A 25,754-nucleotide genomic window follows, 5' to 3' on the forward strand; every position below is an offset into this window, starting at 1 on the left:
GCGTCGGACTGGGGGTAAAACCAGTACTGATTACCAGGGCCCCAAAGGAAGAGAGGGCCCTTGAAAATTCTGGAATATATATTTTCAAGGGGAGGGGGGTCCATTAGGATTGCCTATGCATAGGGCCCAGGATCTTGTGCAGCGCCCTTTATTAGCTGCAAATTGTGCTGATTTTAACAATGTCACTACTGCAAGAATGATTTGTAATTATAATGATTTGCAGTGTGGAATCAGTCACAATGATTTTTATTATAGTTATATAATTTCACACACTGTATTTTCTATTCCCTTATTCAAAATCTACCCCTGACACAGAACATTCTGTACTTTTAGTGTTTTTTTTTTATGTATGATTTATACGCTTGTTTTCAGAAATTCCAGCTCAAAATTTACTGATATTACTATAATTGTGGGAACATTTATTCCCCTCATGTAACACAGTACTGTACATAGCTTCTTAAACATGCCAATTGATAAATAAATTGCAGTAGACATGCATGCATACACATTTTTTTTCTTCCGAAATACCTGTTGTGACTGGTCCTTTTGCATAAGTGTGATACATTCGAACTGTTAAATATATTGTAATTCATTTAATCATTTATGAGTGACTGAAAATGGTGGTTATATTCAATTTAATAATAAATTAATGAGAGCTTATTTTTGCATATGCTTATTTTTGTCGTTGAATTACTGCATTGCACGCTGTTTTGGGCTTGTTTGTGTTCTACAACACAAAGACAGAAAGCGGATCAGTATTCAATGGTTAAGTGCAACATTTTCACCATGTGGAAAGTTCCTGCTTGCTACTTACAAGTTTGGAAATTGTTATTGTGACATTCGGTGCGTTCACGTGCATGGTTTTGGTCGCTGGACATTTCTCGTTTTTCTTTCCGATAAAGGTTGTGACTGTAATCGATTATTTATCTGTTTTGTAGCATTTATCTGCCTTCACGAAGTCTGATGGGAATTGTAGTTTATATTCGCATTTCGCAAGAATAGCCTCACAAATCAGCGGAGCTAGAGCGTAGTAGTGTCTCCCTAACCCTACAGGTGAGGTTCTGACAGCGGATTGGCTGGAATGATAAGGAGGGCGTGGCGACGGCTGGTGATTGACACGCCGCCGTACATGAAAGCGACCAACAAAAACATCAGCGGGAGAAACTTCCCTGTGTCCGTTTTGTTGCCTGGATAACTTTACTAAGACGGAAACGGAACAATTCTGCTGTCGAACGATCGTATATTGCTAGTTAATATTGTACAAGGAGTTGAGTATCAAAAAATGACGGAGTAAGATGCCGGAGAGAGTGATTATATGGTGATGGAAGAGCACCTGTTGAGGTTTGTGGAGCGTGTCCGCTGTCTGTCCGACAATGACAGAGGTGGAGATCAGCTCATCTCCACAGAGTTCAACGTAAGTCCTACACTTTTATATAGGCTATCATTTCAAATAAGAAGACACACACAATACCAAACTATTACCATGTTTTTTGGAGACACTGTCATGTTTCTCAAAGTACCGTGATCGAAAAACCACACTTGTCAAAACGTCATTTTAACATCCTTCTCTTTGTGAAACATTTTGCTTGAAGAGTGATTTGTGCTATCTTTCTTTGTACTATGGTAAACCCATGTTTTTGGACTCTACTTTGATTTTATTTGATCTCTTACAGAAAATAATGTGCTGATGATACCATTTAGTGTATAAGTAACCTAAATGGTACTCGGGTACTCATAAAATGCCATGGATTTACATTGGTAATTTTGGATATAGCTTTGTAAGTGAAGTTCCTTGGAGTAAGTAGCCAATGTAAATACCAGATATGTGACCCTGGAACACAAAACCAGTCATAAAGGTCAATTTTTTAAACTGAGATCTTTACATTATCATTTTATTTATGTATGGTTTGTTAGGCTAGGACAATATTTGTAATAACTGTTCGAAAATGTTGAGTGTGAGCGTGCAAATAAATTAAAATAGAGAAAAAAAACGTTGTTCACAGTTGTTCAGATGAAGTCCTTAGCAATGCATTTTACTAATAAAACGTTAAGTTTTGATATATTTACAGTAGAAAATGTACAAAATGTCTTCATGGATCATAATCATGCATCATAATACTATCCTAATGATTTTTGGCATAAAAGAAAAATCAATCATTTTGAGCCATACAGTGTAATTTTGCCTATTGTCACAAATAATTATATATAACGGTATATTATAACCTTACGCTTAAGAATTTGCGACTTGGTTTAGTCATTTAGTTCCATCACCACCATGCCATGGCATTACAATGAGTTTAGGCATGGTATGGTAATGCCACGTGTTTTCATGATTATAGTGTTCTTTGAAGTACATTGGACTATCATGTAAATACCCTGCCATGGAATATGATTAGGGTAATAAAAGTTCTGTGTAGTTACCCTCATATACTGTATCATCAGTGTACCACGAGTGAGAACAGTTTCACCATAGTGTTAATAATTATTTAGCCAACTGCTAATTTGCATATGTCTTTGCAAATGAGTTGATTACTGCAGGCTAGATTACACGACATCACATGGCATTTGCGTGAGCTACAGTAAACTAATGTGAAAGATCTCACTGCTGATTCCATTCTAAGAACATTCTTAGAAATTTCTCTCAAAATTCTGGACAGGTGTTCTTCTGCAAAAGTTATGTGGTCTTTAATAATGTTCTCAAAACGACATCACAAAAAGTTCATGGAATGGTCTTTAGCTAGACTTTCTTCTTCTATGCGTTTCACAACGTTCCGATATCCTTCAAAAGTAACATCCCCTTAAAGGAACACTCCATTATTTTTGAAAATAAGCTCATTTTCCAACTCCACTAGTGTTAAACAGTTGAGTTTTTTTTAACGTTTTCGAATCCTTTCAGCCGATCTCTGGGTCTGGCGGTAGCACTTTTAGCTTAGCTTAGCATGAGATCATTGTATCTGATTAGACCGTTAGCATCTCGCTCAAAAATGACTAAAGAGTTTCGATATTTTTCCTATTTAAAACTTGTCTCTTCTGTAGTTACATCGTGTACTAAGATCGGCAGAAAATAAAAAGTTACGATTTTCAAGGCAGAAATGGCTAGGAACTATACTTTCATTCCAGCCTAATGATCAAGGAACTTTGCTAATAATCAATGAACATTGCTTCCCTACCATGGGTGCAGCAGGTGCAATGATACTACGCACTGCCTAAAAATAGGCTACCATTGGAAGCTAGCTGGGGACTATTTTCAGGTTCTGTGTAAAATCACTGCTCCTGCTGCACTCATGGTAGAGCAGCAAAGTTCCTTGATTATTACGCCAGATTGAGAGTATAGTTCCCTGCTATATCGGCCCAGAAAATCTAAACTTTTCATCTTCTATCGATCTTAGTACACAATGTAACTACAGAAGAGTCCATTTTTAAATAGCAAAAATATTGAAACTCTTTGGTCATTTTTGAGTGAGATGCTAACGGTCTAATCCGATTCAATGATCTATGCTAAGCTAAGCTAAAAGTGCTACCGCCAGACCCGGAGATCGGCTGAATGGATTCGAAAACGGTGCAACTCAACTGTTTAACTCTAGGGGAGTTTGAAAATGATTCAAAATGATTCAAAAATAGTGGAGTGTTCCTTTAATGTTTTCATTAACGTTTGCATAACAAAGAAATAAAATGTTCAACTTTCAGAGAACATCAGAAACCGGTTTGGGTAAGTTAATCTAGAAAATGTAATGCAATTACATCAGAAGTAACTGTAATTGAATTACAGAAAGTAAACAGTAGTATTTAATTAATTTCTCAAGGGAAAATTAATTAGATTACAGTAATGAATTACTTAATAATACACCCAACACTGATCAGAAATAATGTTTTCATAACTTTATGGAAACGTTAGTAAAACTTTTTCATTTTTGTAAGAACCCATTTTTGAAACAACTGGGGGGATGTGAGAGCTGGAGCATCATATATACAGTCAGACCAACATTTTGCAGAAGTATTTGTTGCTTTTTGACTTATTTGGCTATACTTTAGTAAAAGTAAGAGGTCATTTGTAACCTGTACAGTTCCTCATTTAGTTTCTCAGTTATTAACTACCGTCAGTAGTCAGTAGTCAAGTTTATTTGTATAGCGCTTTTTACAATACGAATCGTTACAAAGCAACTTTACAGAAAATAACGTTTCTACAATATTTAGTAGTAGCTTATGGTGGTGACTGTCACTTGACTTGACCATAGTGCTTGTGGTGAAAGGGGCAGATACTGAGTTGTGATGCGCTGTGGCTTCATTGGCAGAGACCTAAGTGAGAGCATCGCATTGAAAATAGCCCATGTGTTCTGATCTCTTCTGCTTTTAGAGAATGGAAGTAAAACAGAGAGCCTTTTTAGTCATGGAACTGTAGCTGCCTCTATTTACAGATATTTATAACCTGCTTGTTTGTTTGAGAATAATTGAAGGCTTTCCTGTTACACAAGCAAGCAACAGTCATTTGTTTTATTCCTATTAAGGAGTTAAAAGAAGGCTATATCTTATCAGTTTGCATACAAAAAAGCATCTACTAAATATGTAAATGTAGTAAAAATTGTATACTGGAGGTTTCAGTGTTTATTGAGGATTGATATTGAATGTTTCATAAACCACATCCTCCCTCAAATAACATAATTCTTAGCTTTTTTGAGCTATTTAAAGGAATGGGACGTATAGCAATGCAAAAAAGCATTAGGACACCACCTTGTGGTCAGATGCTGCAGTTCACCCACATGCTACTAAAATGAGAGGGATGCTTGAAATAAAACTGACAAAAATGGGTTTTTGATCTGTTTTTTTTTTTTTTTCAGTTGATACGACAGAAAAGTGCATCACTGAAAGAGGATTATGGCCTGACCACTGCGGTAGGAGAAATCAAGGAAAATGCGAAGAAAAACCGCTATAGGGATATTCTGCCCTGTACGTATGATTATCAGAAAAGCTTTCTTCGTTCTGTTATTAAGGCAGTTTCTAGGTGAAGCAGTTTCTCGAATGGAATTCAGTTTTAAGAGATTTGTGCTAACCAATAACATGACCATGGCCTCTTTTGTTCTGACAACATTTTAGGTAATATTTACAATTCAGTGTTGTTCAGACAGTCCTGCAGTGAGAATTTTAATAAAGTTAATAGTTTTATATTAAAATATAGTCAGAAAAGCAGCATGTATATTTTTACAAATGAATACATACATGTTGTCAGTTTGTTTATTTACTTACTGAACAAAACCTGTAATATGACACCATGACAAAATGACCTATGCAAAGGAAATATATTAATAAGAAATATTTATAAATAAGGCCTATATTTTCACTGGTCCCTCCACAAACAAAAAAGAAACTGTATTTTTAGTTGCATTTATTTTGTCAAAAAGAAATATATACAAACATAACTTTTTTAAAAAATTGCAAAATTGTATTATGTTTAAAGAGATTGTATCTTTAAATTCATATCTTTTGTGTAAAAAAAAAAAACGGCATATGGTGCTTCAAGTATTATTTGCGACCCATTCTTCCTGATGCTTCTAAGCCTAACACTCTTTGCACACTTTGATATCACGATTTTCAAATCTGACAGTAATCTCAGATCTCATCAGCTTTGAAATATTTCTGACTCACTCACAGTTTCTCGCAGTATGACACAGAATAGTGCACTGAAGTTATTCTACAAGATTTCCTGTCACATCTGTCAAAATATGCTTCCTGTAGTTACAGTACTATGTTTCTTTTAGTACTCCAATGCCAATAACATGTCATTATATTTCATAATTGAGTCTCCACAATGTGTTGCCTGATAAATTAGTTACTCGCACTGATGAGAGGAAAAAAATGCAAATCCCTTGGTAATTTTCTACTTTTTATGTATTCCAGATGATCAGACCAGAGTTTGTCTAGCTCCAACCACATCTGAATATGAGTCTGATTATATTAATGCCAACTTCATCAAGGTACTGCTGCGTTTTCAATTCTTCTCAAGAGTACTATGCACTTTTTTTGTGACGGGCAAGATAATATGTGACCAAAAAAATCTTGTGTAGGTGTAGTGGTGCAGTTTTTTTTAAAGTATAGTAGATGTATAAAATAATAATATTTTTTAATCCGTTTTCTCTCACTAGGGCGCTGCTAAAAACAGGATGTATATTGCAACCCAGGGCCCTTTGAGTGGTACTGTGGTTGATTTCTGGCGTATGATTTGGCAACACAATGTAAAGGTGAGTTGCTTAAACTCTTAAGTATAGACTGCTTCTATAATCATAATGCATTCTCTCTTCTTATTTCGCTTTAGTGATTAAATCGATTTCATTTTTGTCTGTTCTTTTTTTGATAGGTCATAATCATGGCTTGTAGAGAGATTGAGATGGGAAAGGTAATCTTTATTTTTCATGTATTTTTTCTTTGTCATATGCCTGTCATTTTCTTGGTTTTACTGTTCGTCTTTTCTTTAGAAAAAATGTGAAGTCTACTGGGAATCGACCCCCGATGCGTCTATTTTTGGTCCCTTTACGGTCTCAACTGTGAGTGCTTTCTGTGCTCTTCAACAATGAGCATTGTTCGTAGTTCAGCAGTTCGGTCTAAGATGCAGGATATTAATCTTACACAACAGTTCCTTTTGATGTTATCTCCATGCCTCATGAAAGTTTTGTCAGTTTTTTCAGCGGTTTGATGCAAACTGTAGTTTGTGCAGTTGCAAGGCCCCACAAGGGGAAGTTCTTCTGATTAGTGTCATTTGTTTCTTTAGGTTGAGGAGTCACGACCAAATGAGGAAGTCATTGTTCGGACGTTGGCGGTAAAATATTGTGATGTAAGTGGGTCATCATTAGAATATGATGTAGACCTGATATAATGACGTTTGTTCTGGCGGGAAAAGAAAATACACACACACACACACACACACAGATACAGCACAGTGAAAAGGTTTTTCCCCCTTCCACTCAAAAGATTCAGATCATCAAACTAATTTTAACATTACACAATGATAATGCAAATAAATACAAAATGCTGTTTTTAAATTATGATTTAACCGAACCTGTCTGACAAAGTGAAGCATGCTTGAAGAGCAACACATCGTGCAGATAAGACCGGTAAGAAACTAAATATATAAAATATCTGGAAAAGGTTATAAAGCCATTTATGAGGCTTTGGGACTCCAGCAAACGGACAGCACAGTCAGAGCCATTATCCACCAATGGAGAAAACTTAGAACAGTGGTGAACCTTCCCAGGAGTGGTCGACCTTTCCAGAATTACTCCAAGAGCATCACAACTCATCCAAGAGCTCATGAAAGATCCCAGAATAACATCTAAAGAACTGCAGGCCTCACTTGCCTCAACTGAGGTCAGTGCTCATGATTCAACAACAAGAAAGAGACGGTCAAACATGATGGTGGTAGTGTGATGGTCTTCAACTTTGCTACTTGGATTATGCAGCAGGACAATGATATGAAAAGTCCACCTCCGAATGGCTCAAGAAAAACAAAATGAAGGTTTTGGAGAGGCCAAATCAAAGTCCGGGCCTAAACAGTCCATTCATGCTCGAAAACCCTCCAATGTGGCTGAATTAAAACAATTCTGCAAACAACAGTGGACCAGAATTCCTCCCCAACGATGTGAAAGACTCATTGCCAGTTATGGCAAACGCTTGATTGCAGTTGTTGCTGCAAAGGGTGGCACAAGCAGTTATTAGATTTAGGGGGCAATTACTTTTCCATGTAGGTCCAGGCAGGTTTGGACAGCTTTGTTCCCTTAATAAATGAAATCATTATTTCAAAACTGCATCTTGCATTTACTCGGGTTATCCTTGCGTAACATTTTCATGTGCCTGATGATCTGAGTCATTCAAGTGTGCCAAATATGCAAAAAATGTAAAAAACAGGAAGGGGCAAAAAATTTCACAGCTGTGTGTGTGTGTGTGTGTGTGTGTATGTGTGTATGTATATATTTGTATATAATATACACACAAACACCCATATATGTATATGTGTATATATATAAATGCCGTTCTATATATTTTGGGTAAACCATTCCTTTAAGAGTGTTTCTATTTGTGTTTTTAAGGAAAATTAGTCAAACCACAAAATTGCAGTGTACTTCATCTTGTAAAGCACTGTTTACTCTGACATTGTTCCACACAAGGAACGGCCATTACTATCTCAGTGTATGACGTTTCCCATTTTAGCTTGTTTCAAGCATTGTAATTTGGTGAAGAAACCGTAATCCATTGAGCGGTCAACACTCGCCATCTTTTCACACAGGAAACTCGCAACGTGTCTCATTTCCAGTATACTGCCTGGCCAGACCACGGAATTCCAGACATGCCGGATGGCATTCTGGGTATGATGGAGTTGGCTCGTCAAAAACAGGGCAACCAGACGGACCCTGTAGTGATCCACTGCAGGTCTGTATCGCACGCACAGCCGTCTCTGTGTTTTTCTGTGCCTCTGACAAATGACCCATCTGCCCATGAAAATTCATCAGGTCGAGTCGGTCCGTGTTGTTAGGGTGCAGCAGGGGCCGGCCTGTGTTCCTCTGGTTCCATGCATTTTAATGCCACCATTTAAATGAAGCGAGACATGTTAAATATTCAGCACCTGATGTGCCGCTGGAAAAGCCAGTTAACTTCCAGACTTCAGCACAGATTCACTCATTACCCTCTCTTTATATACATGAGAGAGGCTCTGTCCGACAATATGGCCCATAATTCCCCCCGTGACCCTCTGAACTGAGATCATATCATCATATGGAAATGTGACTGCTTCTCTCTCTTCACAGTGCCGGCTGCGGTAGAACAGGGGTCATCTGTGCTGTTGACTATGTCAATGATCTACTGCTGACGGAGGTATGAACACCATAAGACAGACAGAATTATATGCACAGCGCTTGAGAGTAAAACATGTCATTTTTTAAGTTCAATTAGGCAAAATAAAATGACATACACCGTGAACAAATGAAACATGTTTTCTTTTATTCTAAGCAAATACAGGAGGATTTTAATATATTTGACCTGGTGTTAGAGCTCAGAAGACAGAGACCTTCGGCTGTGCAGACCAAGGTAACATAAGAACGTGACTTCCTGCATGGCACATACAATGGAAATTATCTACAGAATGGATTCTTGAACAATTATTGAGTCCTCTTCTCTTTAATGTAATCAAAAAAGCCTGTATGTTTTTATCACATGGGTACAGGCCCATTTAGCCCCGTCTGTCATGTTTCACAACACCATGTGAATTCAAGTGCTTTGTTTTTATGACTCTCTTCAGGAGCAGTATGCATTTGTCTTTCATACGGTTGCTCAGATGTTTCAGAAGGCCTTGGAGATGAAAAACAAGAATACAGAGGTAAGACATAAACAACTGTTTAAAAGTTTGAGGTCAGTAAGATTTATTTTTATACGAAAAAAGAAGTTACTCCGCAAGGAAACATTATTAAATTGATCCAAAATAATGATTTCAATTCATAAAGGAATCCTGAAAATAAATGTATCACAGTTTCCACAAAAAAAATATTAAAGGTCCCGTTTTTCGTGCTTTTTTGAAGCTTTGATTGTGTTTACAGTGTGCAATCTAACGTGTTCATGTTTCGGTGTAAAAAAACAGGATTTTTCACACAGTTCACCAATCTGTATACCGCTGTTTTCACTGTTATAAAAACGGGCTGATGACTTCCTTGTTCTATAAAGTCCCTTCTTCAGAAATACGTAACGAGTTCTGATTGGGCCAGTGGTTCCTGTGTTGTGATTCGACAGCAGCTGAGCGCACGCGGCCCGCCTGGAAAAGCAATTGGACTAATTTTGAGAAGCAAGTGGGCAGGAGCATGTGCTGGAGATGTACTTATAGTCACAGGAGCGTTTTTACTGACGAGATGCGCATGAAAATCGCGTTTGATTTTTGTATTTTTTTTTGCACAGCCCTAACATCTAGTTAGCAAAGCTAAACAGCGTTGCCTTTTGTGTAATAAGTTACAGAAACTGTTTAACGCACCAACTTAAATAATAAAACACACTTACCGGTTGTGGTCCATAAACAATGCCTTCTCCAGACAAAGTGGGAACTGCTCCATCTTTCAGGAATAATCTTTGTGTGAATCCGGCATTAAACTGATTGAGATTGAAGAAGTTGTCCTCAGCAAGCTGTCTTCAGCAAAATGTGCTGCACATAGTTTTACATGTGCATTATAATTTTCGGGAACCATCTTAAACATTAATCTCCAAGTACAGCGTACCTGGGAAGCCCAAACAAAGGTGATTGGACTCAGAGATGAAAATAACAGCGTTTCGACGACATGGCAAACACAAACGCAGCTCTTCCTTCTTCTCGTCGGAGAGCAACAAGACCATGCCCCCCTTTTTATGTATTCATGTGGGCGGAGGTTAGTCAAAAAACTGTTTTAGTGACGTCATTACTACAGGAACTAGAGGGATGTAGTCCAAACGGGTCGTTTTTTTTGTAGGTGAATTCTGTTAAAATATCTCACTTGGCATTGAACTTTGAGCTTTAGAATTTTACAGATATTATTTATACTCTAACAACAACAACATTACACACTAACTAAAGTTTAAAACATGGGATCACGAAGAACGGGACCTTTAAACAACTATTTTCATCACTTTTAATTAATAATAACAAATGTTTCTTGATCAGTAAATCAGCATATTATAGTGATTTCTGAAAGATCATGTGACACTGACGACTGAATTAATGATGTCGAAAATTCAGCTTTGATCACAGGAATAAATTACATTTTAAAATATGTTGAAATAGATCATTAAGATTTATTTTAAATCATATTAATATTTCACAATATTATAGATTTTACAGTATGTTTGATTAAATAAATGCAACTTTGCTGAGCATAAGAGCCTTTAAAAAGTCTTACAGACCCCTACTTTTGAATAATGGTATAATTATATTGAATTTAAAGGGTTATTTCACCTCCCAAAAATTATAATTTTGTCATCAATTGCCTACTCTCATGTCAGTCCAAACCTGTATAATTTTCCAAACACAAAAAAAGATATTTGTTTGCTTTCCATAAAAAAGTGATGCTGTCAAAAATAAGGCCATCAGATTTGAATGAGAAATTGAAGTTGCTGTTCATTGATAACCTTCCTCTCTGTCATAGTGCTGCAATTTGCTTTTAAATACATTCAATGACATTCAGCGCTTGAGTGATGTCAATCCCCTCATAATGAGCTGAGATGGTGTTTGTTGTCCTTGTAGGGCCTTGACAGCTTCTGCTTCTGACTTTTATTGTATGCAATAATCACTAGGATAGTTTGCAAAATATGTAATAACAGAATAAGGACATTTCTGGGTTTATCAGCTGTTACCTAATGTTCTTGTGCTAGATGACGTACTGTACTAATGTCCGTGTGCTTTTCGGTACATTGAAAGGTGCTTCGATGGTGGATGTTCTGTGACAAAAGAACAACTTCCGTTTGTTGACATCTTGGGTAGAAACAGTATCTATATCTTGATGACCATTTTGCCGTAAATACACTCACTCTACCACTACATCTCTGTTTTTTTACATCACATCATGTTTTACTTCCTCAAGACTTTGAGCCGTGAGCTTAAAAAAAAAACAGTTTAGCAGGAAACTCACTCGCTGTGTGCTTCCTCTATGCAAATGTTCAGGCATCCTTCAACAGCTGACACGCTCCGTGTAGCAGCTCTACCACACTGTGTACATATTTCACAGTTTGTTTGTGTTTTTTTCTTTTTTATATATATATATATTGGAAACTCAAGACTTCAGCCTCTCTGTACATCAATGCGGTTCCACCGAAGACTTCACTGAAATCAGGATCATTTAGCAGCATCAGCGCACCCCCTAAAACACGGTAAGACCACACAGACCTTCATTTCCATATTTCTAACCCTGTTTGCGGATGTCTGTGATTAAAACCAGCGGTGGTGACAACCAGAGGCCAGTTTTAAATTGACAACTGCACAAACCTGCTAACTTCGCCACTGTGTGTGACACAGTTGGAATCACCCAAGACTCTCACAAGCTGTTATTATCGGTTCTGTCTCGCACCCCACAGGGAGCAATTTGAACTTTTCTCATCTAACACGTAACTAGAGTTAATGTGAGTTGATCTCATGTGTCATCGACGTATAGCTGGATATGTATTTCTCTGCACAGGCACTTGTTCATGCTGACATTTCTGCTTTGCATACAGATGACTATGACTTTTGTAATGATGATTGATCTAAAGATGTGAATATTTTACACGAACGCGGTTTCCGCTAATGCTCAGATTATACAGAGCAAACAAGCAATTTAATCATTTGTAAGTCGCTGTGTTCTGCTGTTGCAGTTCCCCTTGGGTCAGTAACATTTTTCATAAGAAACACTGAATGCAAATTTGACAGACGGTCATTAATCGTTGCTGTAGATGTGGTCCCACAATGCACCAAAGTAGTCAAGCCGCCCAGAGCAAAATGTGGAAGATAAACTTTCTGTTTTCGGTGAATGAGCTACTGTGTGGTCTTACGTCACAGTATAATCTAATAAAAACCGCTTTGGTTTATAAACTAGCAATGAAATGTGAATGCTAGTGATCTCATCTCGTGATCATATGTGTCTAAAATACTCATCATTCACCAATGCAGATAATAGAATGAATTATTTTATGTTTAGATTATTGTGTTTTCTCTTTGCTGTGCTGCTTGAATGCTTTCTTACTGGTCCAAGTAAAAAAACAAAAATAATATATTTAAACTACAATTTCAAACAATTGTTCAAATCTATTAACATATTTACTGACATATTGCTTGAGACTTACAGTACTGATATCAAAATTATAATGAAACTTTATATGGACTACTACTTTTTTGTTAAGCCCTAAATGCCTGGTAATGTCACTGTTGATGAGGATTGTATGATTTATGAATAATATCAGTCAGGGTCGTCACTAGTGGGGTGAAAGGTGGTGACGATTATAGGGGCCCATGGGCGAGGGGGGGCCCCGGCGATCTCAACTAAAGATGCTCAGGACAGTTGACAGAACGCTGCTGCGTGTCGTCACGAAAGTGGATCATTTTCACGTGTTATTAAGCCTTGCCAATGTAACCATTAAAAAGAATTTTAAACCATTCAAACACAAGATGTGAAAAAGCTGAACTGAGTAGCTGGTTACTCACGCGCTGTGCTCGGAGCGCACGAAGTGAGAGAGCCGCGTATCACAGACAGCAACACTGAACCGACCTCTCGTTTGCAAAGTTCTCCTTTACGTTCCTGTACCTGAACGAACAAATACAAATTGCAGTTTAAACAAACAGAAAAGGATGTGTAAGAGCCCACTTCAGCACTGTGGTGTTCTGGGCTCACACAGAGAGAGGCGTCTCAAAACACTTGAACACCGAATTTGTCTGTTTTTGCTCTTGTACCGACAAATACATTAAAAATATGTGAAAATACCCGTCTTGGATAGTATGTTCGTAAAAACTGTCGGTTATGTCTTAAGTGAAAGTAAACAGTCGAAGGAAAAAAATTGTGTGTATTATATTGGATGCATGTTGTCTCTTAAAGTGACCGCGTCTAATTTAGCTACTAGCTGCTGTAATGTTAATCCAATGAAAGAAAAATGAAAAAATGAAAGAAAGAAATATAGATTTATTTTTACTACTACGTGCAGGACACTATCAATTAATGTATGTTAGTGAGTATAGAAAAATAAGAGGGGCAGCTGTGGCCTAATGGTTAGAGAGTTGGAATTGTAACCCAAAGGTTGCAGGTTTGAGTCTCAGTGCTGGCAGGAGTTGTAGATAGAGACGAGTGAATGAACAGCGCTTTCTTCCACCCTCAATACTTATGGCTGAAATGCCCTTGAGCAAGGCCCCAGTTGCTCCCCGGGCGCTGGATCCATAGCTGCCCACTGCTCTGGGGGATTGTTCACGGTGTGTTCACTTCTCACTGCTGTGTGTGTGCAGTTGGATGGGTTAAATGCAGAGCACCAACTCTGAGGATGGGTTACCATACTTGGCAAATGTCACAACATAACGTGAACTGTGATATACTGTACCCAAAAAAAAATTCATGCAGTTTACTACTAGTGAAATTGATCAATAAAATAGATATATTTGGGACCAAAATGTATTCAGACACGTTGACCTCACCATGTTTTATTATTTTTTTTCCAGAATTGCTAATGCAACCTTTTCACACCACAGACTGAACTAAATTAATCATTGCTTGGTAATTGGTCAACAAAGTATTGACAGTTGTCGGAAGTTTTGTTTGATTGTAATCCATTACATATCTTTCTATCAACGGTATCTGATATTATCAAGAAGAATTTGTTCTGACAGTTTAACTCTTTGAGTTCTTGTGAAATTTTATTACCATTATCTAAACCATAGCAAATAAACTGATAATGTGAGAAATGCTGAAAGTGTCTGATTAGATTTTGTTTTGTATTTTAGATTTTGTATATTTAATTACAGTGCTATTTTACATTTAAACACTTACAAACTTAAATAAACAGAATGAACATACAAATTAAACACTTTCAAACAGGACCCACTGGTACACCCTGCACCGGGGCCCCACTGACCCCAGCTACGGCCCTGATATCAGTCTTTTAATGCAAGATATTCAAAGTGTACCTGAAGTATCCTTGAAATCGTTCCACTTTAGCACATTCAAATATATCTTTAGTTGGACTTCAGCACTATTTCCACATAATTAAAGTGCGATAAGTACAAAATAAGTTGTTCCAATTTAGAAGATTTTAACAATACAGTAAGTATTAAAGTATGTAAATGTGTTTGTAGTATACTTAATACACATAATGTATTTCAAATACATTTTATTTTACATATATAAATTATTTATTTATTTTAATTGTACTTTATTTTAGTGTACTTTTATGATGTACTTATTATAATTAAAGCTGCAGTAGGTAACTTTTGTAAAAATAAATATTTTACATATTTGTTAAACCTGTCATTATGTCCTGACAGTAGAATATGAGACAGATAATCTGTGAAAAAATCAAGCTCCTCTGGCTCCTCCCAGTGGTCCTATTGCCATTTGCAGTTACTGACCGCTCCCGGTAAGAAATCAACCAATCAGAGCTGCGGTCCGTTACTTTGTTTGTGTTCAAAATGTAGAAAAATGTGTATAATAAGAGAGTACACCATGAATCCATTTTCCAAACCGTGTTTTTAGCTTGCCCTGAATCACTAGGGTGCACCTATAATACGTGTTTATATTCGGACTATTTTAGATTGCTTCGGGGGTACCGCGGCAGAGTAACCCAGTACCTTTGTGATTCTTCATAGACATAAACAGAGAGAAGTAGTTCCGGCTACAATGTTCTTCAGCAAGACGCAAGCAGTTCTGTTTATTAACCGCTAGAGCGTCAAAAGTTACCGACTGCAGCTTTAATGAATACATTTTACATGCTGGATACAATTATTTGCACAAATCTAACATAAAATAAAAATGATGTACATATGTAATATATGTATTTGTCTGTTTTTGGTTTCAGAAATCCACCTCTCAAGTCCAGGCTTTCTCATCCTCTTCCTCAGATCAGGATGAACGACACTTATGCAGTTGTCAACAAGTCCAAACCACAGCCTCCTGCCTCTCGTTCCATCCCGGTCCATCACTATGACAATGCTGATTTAGAGAAAAGCAAGAACAATGCTGTCTATAGTACAGTCAGGCCTAAAAGCAGGCCCGTGTCAGTCCTGCCCTCTCCCACCTCACCGGGTTACGACAGGTCAACGATAGCCAATCAGAGAGGAGGACTGGCACCCAAAAAGATAGACCATGAGGGTTATGAGCTATTGCCAGGTAAGGGCTTTTTTAAAATTCTTTGTTTTTAAATGGGGGACGATACAACGAGTTAAAAATTCATTAGCCAGGAAATGACCACTTAGAAACCCCCCGGTCCAGTGTTGGTGTAGTATGATTTATTGACTGTTATTTTTTGAATTAGCTTTTATTTATATTTTATATATATATATATATATATATATATATATATATATATATATATATATATATATATATATATATATATATATATATGTAATATATATATATATATATATATATATGTAATATATATATATATATATATATATATATAATATATATATATATATATATATATATATATATATATATATATATATATATATATATATATATATTAGTTTTAGCTTTAGTTAACATTAACAACAACACTGTCCTGTGGTCAGTTGCATAAAATGCTTACACTAGTCTTACAGGTTCTCTATTTTTTTCCTCAAGTCATAACCAAGTCAGTCACATAAAACCATAGATTGGTCTAATTTGAACCCATAAATAAATCTGCTAGGCTAAAGTCTGCTGAACTGAAAATAAAAGCAGACGAAAAATGCAAACTACGCACTAAAAGGAAAATCTTATTAGTCGCAGGGGGGGGGGGTTGAGTTCTGGAAACTTCTGCTTGCTGCTTTCACTGTCCTCTCATGACTCTGTTCTGTGCACGTTCTTCTCTTTCATGTGATCAGCAGGGTATTCAGAGCCCTCTTGTTTGGTGCTTATCTATTAAAAGTCACTTATTTGAAGCTTGTTTTTCCATCTCTCTGAAGGAATTAAAATTCGACTTTTGTTTTATCCTCTTTTGAACTTTTAAAGTGTCAGCAGAGTCCTCTAACAGGTGAAGTGTCATTTTTCTAATGCCACTGGGGTGACACTAAATAGTAGCATATACAGTACATACTGAATAGTAAGCTAGATTTCCTTTTCAAACATTGCGAGTTTTTCAAGATTGAATCATAAACTTCTCCATCTGCTATTGGTCAACCAACAGATAGTCCCGCCTCCAAATTCACACCATTTGTTGAGCTAAAATCTTAATGTTTTACACTGCGCCACAATGTGTGCACATCCGCTACATACCAATGAGAAGCTTAAAGGAACACTCCACCGTTTTTTGAAATAGGGCTTATTCACATTATTTCCTACATTTAGATAGGTGGGCAAATGCATTTTTGTGTCAGTGCATGCATTGTTTTAGTTTGACTGGGTCGGCGTTAGCTTAGCTTAGCACAATGAATGGAATCCTTTGTTGCCAGCTAGCATGGCCTGAGTAAAAGTGATCAAAAAAATAAAAAAAACCCACCTAATTACTTCTTTTGGACTGCGTATTCACAACGAGTACAAATAGCGATCCAGATTAACACTAGGCGATTTCCTAGGCAGATATTGGCTTGGGACTATATTATGGGGAAGCACAGGCGAAGCACTGCTACTTCGGCGCAGAGATATCACGCAACACATGAAATCCCACGACTTCCGTCAACATACCGGCGTGAATAGTAGCTGCCTGGCTATTTTCCTTACAGTACACGAATGGCGATGAACATGGCTGATTTTGAGAGAGACGAAGAGGGTGACTTCTCAGACAGCCAAGAACCAGAACCATACCTATTTGAACCAGAGTTTACAGAAGACGAGCTGCCTGCTTTGGAAATAGAACGACAGTAGGAGACTGCGGTCAAGCCAGCCGCACTTCAGAAAAACACCGTCAAGCCAGCCGCGAGTGAAATTTAAATGCGCGTGTATTAGTTGCGATCGCTCAACAGCCCGAGGACGTGAGGATGAGAGCCAACATGAACTGGTGGTGTGAATGTGGGGGAATATGCCAATCTATGCCGACGGAAATAGAGTGTCTGTGCTGTAGAGAGTGGGACATGTTTTTGCCATTGATGACTAGGCTCAACACGTCAGATCAAGATGAGCGTGTCCGAAGTTGTGTCACATCTACAGAGGATTTCACGGCGCTGATCCATTCTGCAGTACTCGATTTTTTTTTCCGGTGTGACAAAGTGAACTGGAAAAAACGCCCCACGCCGAATGGACCAAATGGACAGCTGTCCACAGAGTAAGTGATTATTTTAATCATGACGCATGTATAGATCGACCCATATTATACCTGTATTCACATAGAGTTGATGTTTTCATGTGTTGCGTGATATCTCTGCGCCGAAGTAGCAGTGCTTCGCCTGTGCTTCGCCTGTGCTTCCCCATAATATAGTCCCAAGTCAATATCTGCCTAGGAAATCGCCTAGTGTTAATCTGTATCGCTATTTGTACTCGTTGTGAATACGCAGGCCACAAGAAGTAATTAGGTGGGGTTTTTTTTTTTTTGATCACTTTTACTCAGGCCATGCTAGCTGGCAACAAAGGATTCCATTCATTGTGCTAAGCTAAGCTAACGCCGACCCAGTCAAACTAAAACAATGCATGCACTGACACAAAAATGCATTTGCCCACCTATCTAAATGTAGGAAATAATGTGAATAAGCCCTATTTCAAAAAACGGTGGAGTGTTCCTTTTAATGTATGCATTTTAATATTTAAGTAGGGAATAAGTATTAACAAAATCATAAAAAATAATAATTTGTAAATTTCCATACTTGGATGTTACTGGAACAATACTATATGTACAATATAAAATATTAAAAAAAAATTTTTTTTAATGATTAATCATTTTTAATAGTAATAATTTCCATTTATTTTTTTCTCAGGGGAGTTGAGGTCGATGAATAGAGATTCGCAGGTAAATGTTCTCTCGGTTATAAGATGTTTGCAGGCGTTTGTGCTTGGCAGACGGGTTCATTTGGTTTTCATGTTAGCATATTAGATGTTAAATGAAAGTGCTAAGTACATATTAATCTTAAATGATGCACTTATATGCAGTTATTGGCCTGTAATTCGTGTCTGCTCACTTGTAGATGTGCCATTTTACTTTCTTGTTTGTTTCACGTCACATTCACATTGATCATCTTCCTGTGATATGTGGCTTCTAGCTGAGATCACACTCACAAGTTAACAAGCTTTAGCACACACACACATTTAGTAAAAATAACCTGACTGATAGAATAATTCCAATGAACATGATGCTAATGTGTATTTGACTGATGATCATGGTCTTTTTAACCCTGATAATGACAGATTAAGATCTGCAAAGAATATCATTAAAACAAATTAAATGAAATGTGTTTTCTTCAGCCACACAGCTCTCTTTCGCGACCCCCAAGTTCAAGTAAGTGTGCCGTCATGTGTTTTATTGACTATGATCTATTTATCAGTTTTATTTATTTTTAATCAAATAAAAAGGATGTGTTTAAATGATTAATTCCACAAAAGATAAATTATTAAATGCTTATGCTAACATAAAAAAAATACATAAAAACAAATGTACAAGAGTTTACATGGACCTTCTGTACTTTTAATAAATGTATTGCTTCACACCACAAGCATTTTGAAGCGTTCTAGTGAAGACAAAAATAAATTTCATTTCATTTAACAAATTCTATTTATTAGCTATTTATTATTATATTTGTTTTTCTCCAATTTATTCCCTAAAATGCATCATTTCTAATGTATTTTTAAGATGTCAAATGCAAGACAAGCTCCATAAATATGAAAGTCTAACCTACAGCTGAACATAATTGTGTTCAAAAACATGAACAAACTATCATGCATTAAAGAGTTAACAGAAATCTCACCTCAACTCCTTCGGTTGAAAGCATCTGCTTTATGGTTTAATGTAAATGTTAACCCCTAGTGCTGATGATGAATGACAATATTCTGTCCATAACCCACCTCAAACACAGTCCATAAAGAAAGCGTGTGTGTTGTTGGTGATGTAGGAGTCGCTTCAGTTCCCCGGAGGCTCCTTATCGCCCAACACTATCTAGCAGCTGTAAACAGGAAGAAGTGTTAGATCAGTGCTGCTTTAACTCTCATACGCTGAGTTTGGTTTGTAAGTTGTTCAATGCTGTTGAACATGTTTTCGCAGCTGAGAGCCAATCTTCTACAGATGATGATTATGAATATGTGTCTAGTGTTGTCAAGGACAGCAGCAGCCCATTTGCCCGGAGCGGCCTGGGTGAGTAATGCCATATGCACACTAAATCTGAATTCTGTACACAACAACTGAGCAGATACACATTTATGTTTGGATGGGTTTATGAAGAGACTTTGGACAAAACTGCATGCTAGCACACTTTCTAATTGTCTTATTTGATGAAAAATACAGAGAAAAAAATCCGTTATTTTGTGAAATATTATTGCAATTTAAAATCTAAAGTTTCTTTTTTAATGTACTTTCAAATATAATTTATTCCTGTGATGCAAAGCTGAATTTTCAGCATCATTACTCCAGTCTTCAGTGTCATGATCCTTAATTTCATTTCTATTTAAAAAAAAAAAAAAAAAAAACATGAAGCAGCACAACTGTTTCCAACACTGATAATAAATCAGCATGTTACAATGATTGCATGTGACGCTGAAGACTGGAGTATTGATGCTGAAAATTCAGCTTTGATCACAACAATAAAATATATTTGAAAGTATATCAAAACAGAAAAATCAACATTAGAAATTAAAAACTTTCTGTATTTTTTTGATCAAAGTACAGCCTTTATGAGCACAAGAGACTCCATTAAAAATGTTACTGATCCCAAACTTTTGAATGGCAGTGTATGCAATCCTGATCCATATGAATTCATTTTGACCTGTGCTCTGTTATCTTGCGTTTCTCGATGCACCTGATGATTTTAAACAGTGTTTGTCTTCAGGTTTCAACTGTCGCATAAAGAAACCCAAAGGCCCTCGAGATCCACCGGCCGAATGGAGTCATCCAGAAAGATGAAAACTACAGCAGGTTTTAGGTTTTATGGAAAGATAACTCAACCTAGTGTAGCCGTTTCAGTAGATGCACAGCTATTTTTACACTGGATAATAAGCATTATTTATTTCCTTTACTGGTAGTTTTGTTTGTATTACTGTTTAAAGTACTGAAGAAATGTATGATGATGTACAGTAGTGTAGTTTATTGATGTATTTGTGTATCAGAATAAAAATTGCCAGTAATATTGCAAATTGCCAATGCACGCTGATGAAAGATTTTTTTAAAGGGGTCATTTAATGTTTTTGGAATTATGCCAATTTCACCTAATAGATGTTTACAATGTAAATGTGAGTCATGATCTATTTTAATATACGCATCTGATAGTTGCTGTTTAGTTTCAGTACATGTTTATTTGGGACTTTTCAATGTTTTGATACTATATTAAACCAGGGGAAATCTGATTGCTCATGATACTAGCCTTGCTTTAACTCAAAATCTGGAGTGTGGTTGTTGTGATATGTGTTTGTCAATAGGGGGCAGTGTTGAGGTTTGGTTCCTCTTCGGGTTGCTCCTCAGAAAGAACAGCTCACTCAGGTCATAAAAACAAAGACATTTACAGACAGCATAACGTGGATAATTATTAATGCCGAATCTCATAGATGAATTTGGCTTTTTGATATTTAGCCATAAGAACATCTTATAAAAAGACTTTGTTTGCCGTTCAAGCCTTCAGTTCTAAACCCAGTGTGGACTAATATGTTCAATCTTAGCACTCATTCCGGTGATAAAACCATAAAAGCTGCCCTCTAAACTCCAGAACAACTTTATTTCCCTCAAGAAAATCAATGGAATCTTAAGCTGTGGACGTTTTTCCCAGATGCTCTGCCTGTTGCCAGTGTTTCTGGATGCGTGTTTTGACGAGGAATCATTCTTGCTGGATGGTAACAGGAATATCATGCAGAAATGCTGCTCTTCACACCATATCAAACATTCATCGCCTGTTTAAGACTGACTGCTTTAATGTGACTGAGGCATAAAGATGTGAAGTCTCATGATGATGTAGAAGGTCTGATGACTTATAAAACAGAAAGTTCTGGTCCTGAATGCTGATTGGTCAACATAGCGTTCCAGCTGTGCTGAAATACGTGATGTAGCATGAATTGTGTGTAAAATATATGAACTTAGTTTAATATATACATTACAAGTCAAAGGATTTTGAACACTAAGCATTTTTTTTTTTTTTTTTTTTTTTTGATTTCAGAAATTTTCCAGGTTTTTAGTGCTCTAACTTGGTCCCTGGTGCATCTACCAAGCAAAGAAACGAGAAAAACATTAACACAGTAAGGGTTTTTGGGGGGGGGGGTTTAGCCTTTTCTGCTAGTGTCTGAAAAACCGAGTCCGTCAGATTTCGCACCCCGTGTGAAATTATAATAATCATTATAATATTACCGCCTTTTAATCTGTAAGTTTCCACCCATGGCACTGCCATTTTGACTCTTGAAGTTCGCAAGCTAACTGTGTACGAGTTCTAATGCCATGCGTAAGTTTGATCAAAATGTGCTAACTGTTCTGCCTTTGGTTGACCAGATGAGCACAGAACACATTTTGGAGTCCCAGCATCAGAGGAGACACGAGGAGCGGATCTACCAAGAAAGCCTTGGCACCCCTGCTGCCAACCCAGTTGGCTGCAACCAATTAAAGGTTATGGCCAATTTGAAATTTTCCAAGCGCGAATCTTTCGTGATTCGTGATCCCGCTCAGAACTCCCGAACTGATTATAATGATTTGCGATTCCCAAACTGACTCAAATGATTCACGAACCCGCTATGAACTCCCAAACGGACTCAAATGATTCGCGATCCCCATAACTGACTCAAATGATTCGCGAACTCGCTACGAACTCCCGAACTGATTCAAATGATTCGCGATCCCCAAACTGACTGAAATGATTTGCGATCCCGCTCCGAACTCCCGAACTGACTCAAATGATTCGCGATCCCGCTCCGAACTCCCAAACTGACTCAAATGATTCGCGATCCCCATAACTTCGCCTACTCAAATGATTCGCAATCCCGCTACGAACTCCCGAATTAATTCAAATGATTCGCGATCTCCAAACTGACTCAAATGATTCGCAATCCCGCTACGAACTCCCGAACTGATTTAAATGATTCGCGATCCCGCTCCGAACTCTGACATTCAGATATAAATGTAATTTAAAAAATAAATTAATAATTATCCATTTTCAAATATTGCACCTGTCAAACATAGTCTATTTTGCCGTCAATACTGTTGACGGTGTCCTTTATCAGTAGCCTTTATATTTATGCTCAACATGAAGTATATATATTGTTGTCGTGAAGACAAGACTGTAGGCGGTCTCCCTCTATGTCACCTACAGCAGCAGCAGCGCGCTAGCGCCGTGTCAGACACGATTCTGGTCTGTAAAGACACAGAAAACGCGAAGCAGCCATCACGCAGCTCACAGGCAGCAGAACCGCCACGCAGCTCACAAGCAGCCAGTGTGTCACCTGCCTGAAACTCAAGAGGAAAAGTTGGGTAAAAATTGTAAGTGAAGCTTTAATGAAAGCACAGACTTTGTGATGATAACTAACGTTACAGTGGTCTACTACGTGATAACGTTACTTTTAAAAAGCGTGAGGATACCTAACAACTTCGTTTTGTGTCAGAACCACTGATCTATATATATAACTATAATAATATAATATAATATATATTATAGATCAGTGGTCAGAACTAACTTTCACACTTTCATTCATAAATTCACCCCGTTTGTGTTTGAAAAGCGACAGGGATTGAATCGCGCATTTGTGGAGAAAGACTTGCAGTCAAAACTATTGTAATGTGTTCATTTAGGTGTCAGCTACAATGCACATCTTATATATTTTTAATATATATTAAAATAAAGTATAAATCATTTAGGTAAAAACGAGGCCCGTTTATCACCTTCGGGCACATTCCTGTGAAAGTTTTTTTTTTTTCAGGTTCCCTTACGAAAATTACCCATGGTTTTAACAATAACACCACAAATCATCGTTCTTGTAGCCATGGTAACTGCAAATTAACCATGGTTTTGTTACTTCAAATAATAATTTACAAAGTATTAATATACTGTAATATTTTTTTGTTGTTGTTGTTGCTATAAAACCAGACCTAAGCCATCAATAGCCTTTAAAATGACTTAAAATGCATTATATAAAAATAATTAGGCAATAATGACTGGTTAAAAATAACACTATTAAAATACATAATGTGAGCACATACAAAATAAACAATTTATGTACATGTTATTACAAATGCCATGTAATTGCTGCTGTTACACTTACAGGACAATCAATTCCTTGTTTAGGCTACTGACCAAACATTTAATTCAAATATTCACTTAATCTTTAATTTTTGGCCACCTTTATGTTATAGATTAATAATTTCCTTTATAATTTCTTAAACAAAAAACCTGCATGTCACAACCCTTACAAAAATAAACCATGGTTTTATCATAGTAAAACTGATTTCTGAATGCTTGAGACTATAAAATAAATTAGAGTCATAATAAAGTTATAGCCACAAGTAAATGTTGAGAGCTACAATTGTGATTTGTAAAAATACAATTTATTAATTTAGTTTTTTAATTGATTAAAGTTCTATTTTCACCCCTACAGTCGTTTTTTTCCATCATATTTGAGGAAGGGGGGCACAACACACACACACACACACACACGCAGTGAAGCACGCGTGGTGTTTTCAGCTCTTCACTATATTGATGCATGATGTATGCTACACATGTGCACGTCAGCACGCTATGAGAGGATTTCACCATTTCATTTGATAAAACTATCGTCATTCATTCGTATACACAGAAACGGCAATGTCTTTATGACAGCCTGTCAAAATGAAATTTCGGTATAACTTTGAAGAAATTCAAACAGAAATATAGTACTATTGCACAGTAGAGTACGCTATACGTCAAGTAGGCCTATTAGCTAATAATAACAGTTCATTAAAAAAACACAGAAACTCTGTCTACAACTCACCAAAATAAAAGTTTGGTCTAACTCAAAGAAATTATGTAAGAAATTGCACAGTAAAATATACTTAAAAAAAGATAAACTAAAACATTATTTTAAAGGAATATCACACAAGTTTTCATAGAAGATTTAATTTAAACTTGCCAAAACAATAACACCGTATTTTTCAAAAACAAACTCTAAAAGTACATTTGTATTTGTGCCTATAATGTTTATTTATTTATTATTATTGTCAGCTAATAAAACCTATGCTTCAGAGACCATATTCATATAACATCTAAGGCTAAATGTAGCTCTTGACTGGTTGAGTTAGATGATGATTACCATTAAACAGTAGAACATCAGTTGAGTCTCCCCAGCTGGAAATGTCATTGGCTGTTAAAATCGTGTGTTTCTTATAATAAATTGACATATTGATAACACTGAACCTTTTATAATGCTCTTAATTACATGTCGATGCATACTGTATGCATTAGTGAGTGTGGTGGTGCTTATGGGGTATGGTCACTTATTCCTTATATGAAGTGTTTCAAATGCCAGACATTGATTGCATGAGATTAAGTTTGTAAATGATAGCCTGTGTCCTTTTGTAGTGTGCACATAAATTTATCATCAAACTGTGATAACTTTGACTAAATTCAGTATATATACATCTGCCATACAGTATGTTGCCACCCCTCAAAAATTCCTGCCCCCTTTTCGCCACCCCATCAATATTTTTCTAGATCCGCCCCTGACGAGAGCAGTGAATTTATTGATTTATTTACTGTGTATCTGTGTAACCCTATATCAGAAGTACACATATGGTTTAAAACTCATGATTTCAGCACGATAAACATGAGAATCAGTACCAAAACAGACATTTTTTATCAGCAGGTCCGAGCTGTAACAGAGCATCACAGTCCCGCCCACAGCTCGAGAGAGCTCTGTGCCAGAAGTAAATTTCCCATTTATTTTTCCCATTGACTTTCGGAAAAATCCGTCATTTTGAGCTCAGGAACTACTCATCCCATAAACCACCGCGCCTCACTGAATTCGACT

General features: G+C 36.8%; 1 protein-coding gene across 2 annotated transcripts; it reads left to right on the forward strand.

Annotated features, from left to right (window-relative positions):
• The first annotated feature begins 1,105 nt into the window (after nucleotides 1-1,105).
• Nucleotides 1,106-21,132, forward strand: LOC113106997 (tyrosine-protein phosphatase non-receptor type 18-like). 2 transcript variants are annotated; one of them, XM_026269109.1, is made up of 17 exons: nucleotides 1,106-1,414; nucleotides 4,836-4,944; nucleotides 5,893-5,969; nucleotides 6,138-6,233; nucleotides 6,350-6,388; nucleotides 6,468-6,536; nucleotides 6,761-6,823; nucleotides 8,273-8,415; nucleotides 8,790-8,856; nucleotides 8,992-9,069; nucleotides 9,281-9,358; nucleotides 11,771-11,862; nucleotides 15,520-15,830; nucleotides 18,557-18,588; nucleotides 19,041-19,074; nucleotides 19,834-19,923; nucleotides 20,615-21,132. In XM_026269109.1, exons 1-17 carry the CDS (start codon nucleotides 1,316-1,318, stop codon nucleotides 20,686-20,688), a joined length of 1,551 nt encoding a protein of 516 aa, XP_026124894.1. In that variant the 5' UTR covers nucleotides 1,106-1,315; the 3' UTR covers nucleotides 20,689-21,132. The 2 variants fall into 2 exon arrangements, with proteins under 2 accessions (XP_026124894.1, XP_026124895.1); XM_026269110.1 differs by lacking the exons at nucleotides 18,557-18,588; nucleotides 19,041-19,074.
• The last annotated feature ends 4,622 nt before the right edge of the window (nucleotides 21,133-25,754 follow it).

Source organism: Carassius auratus, chromosome 8 (assembly GCF_003368295.1).
Source record: "Carassius auratus strain Wakin chromosome 8, ASM336829v1, whole genome shotgun sequence".
NCBI lineage: Eukaryota > Metazoa > Chordata > Actinopteri > Cypriniformes > Cyprinidae > Carassius > Carassius auratus.

Excerpts from the sequence above, each read along its gene's own strand:
- LOC113106997 (XM_026269109.1), top strand. The coding sequence starts at position 1,316 with ATGGTGATGGAAGAGCACCTGTTGAGGTTTGTGGAGCGTGTCCGCTGT. Across the intron at positions 8,416-8,789 it reads CCTGTAGTGATCCACTGCAG|TGCCGGCTGCGGTAGAACAG; the intron begins GTCTGTATCGCA and ends CTCTCTTCACAG. Across the intron at positions 9,070-9,280 it reads CTTCGGCTGTGCAGACCAAG|GAGCAGTATGCATTTGTCTT; the intron begins GTAACATAAGAA and ends GACTCTCTTCAG.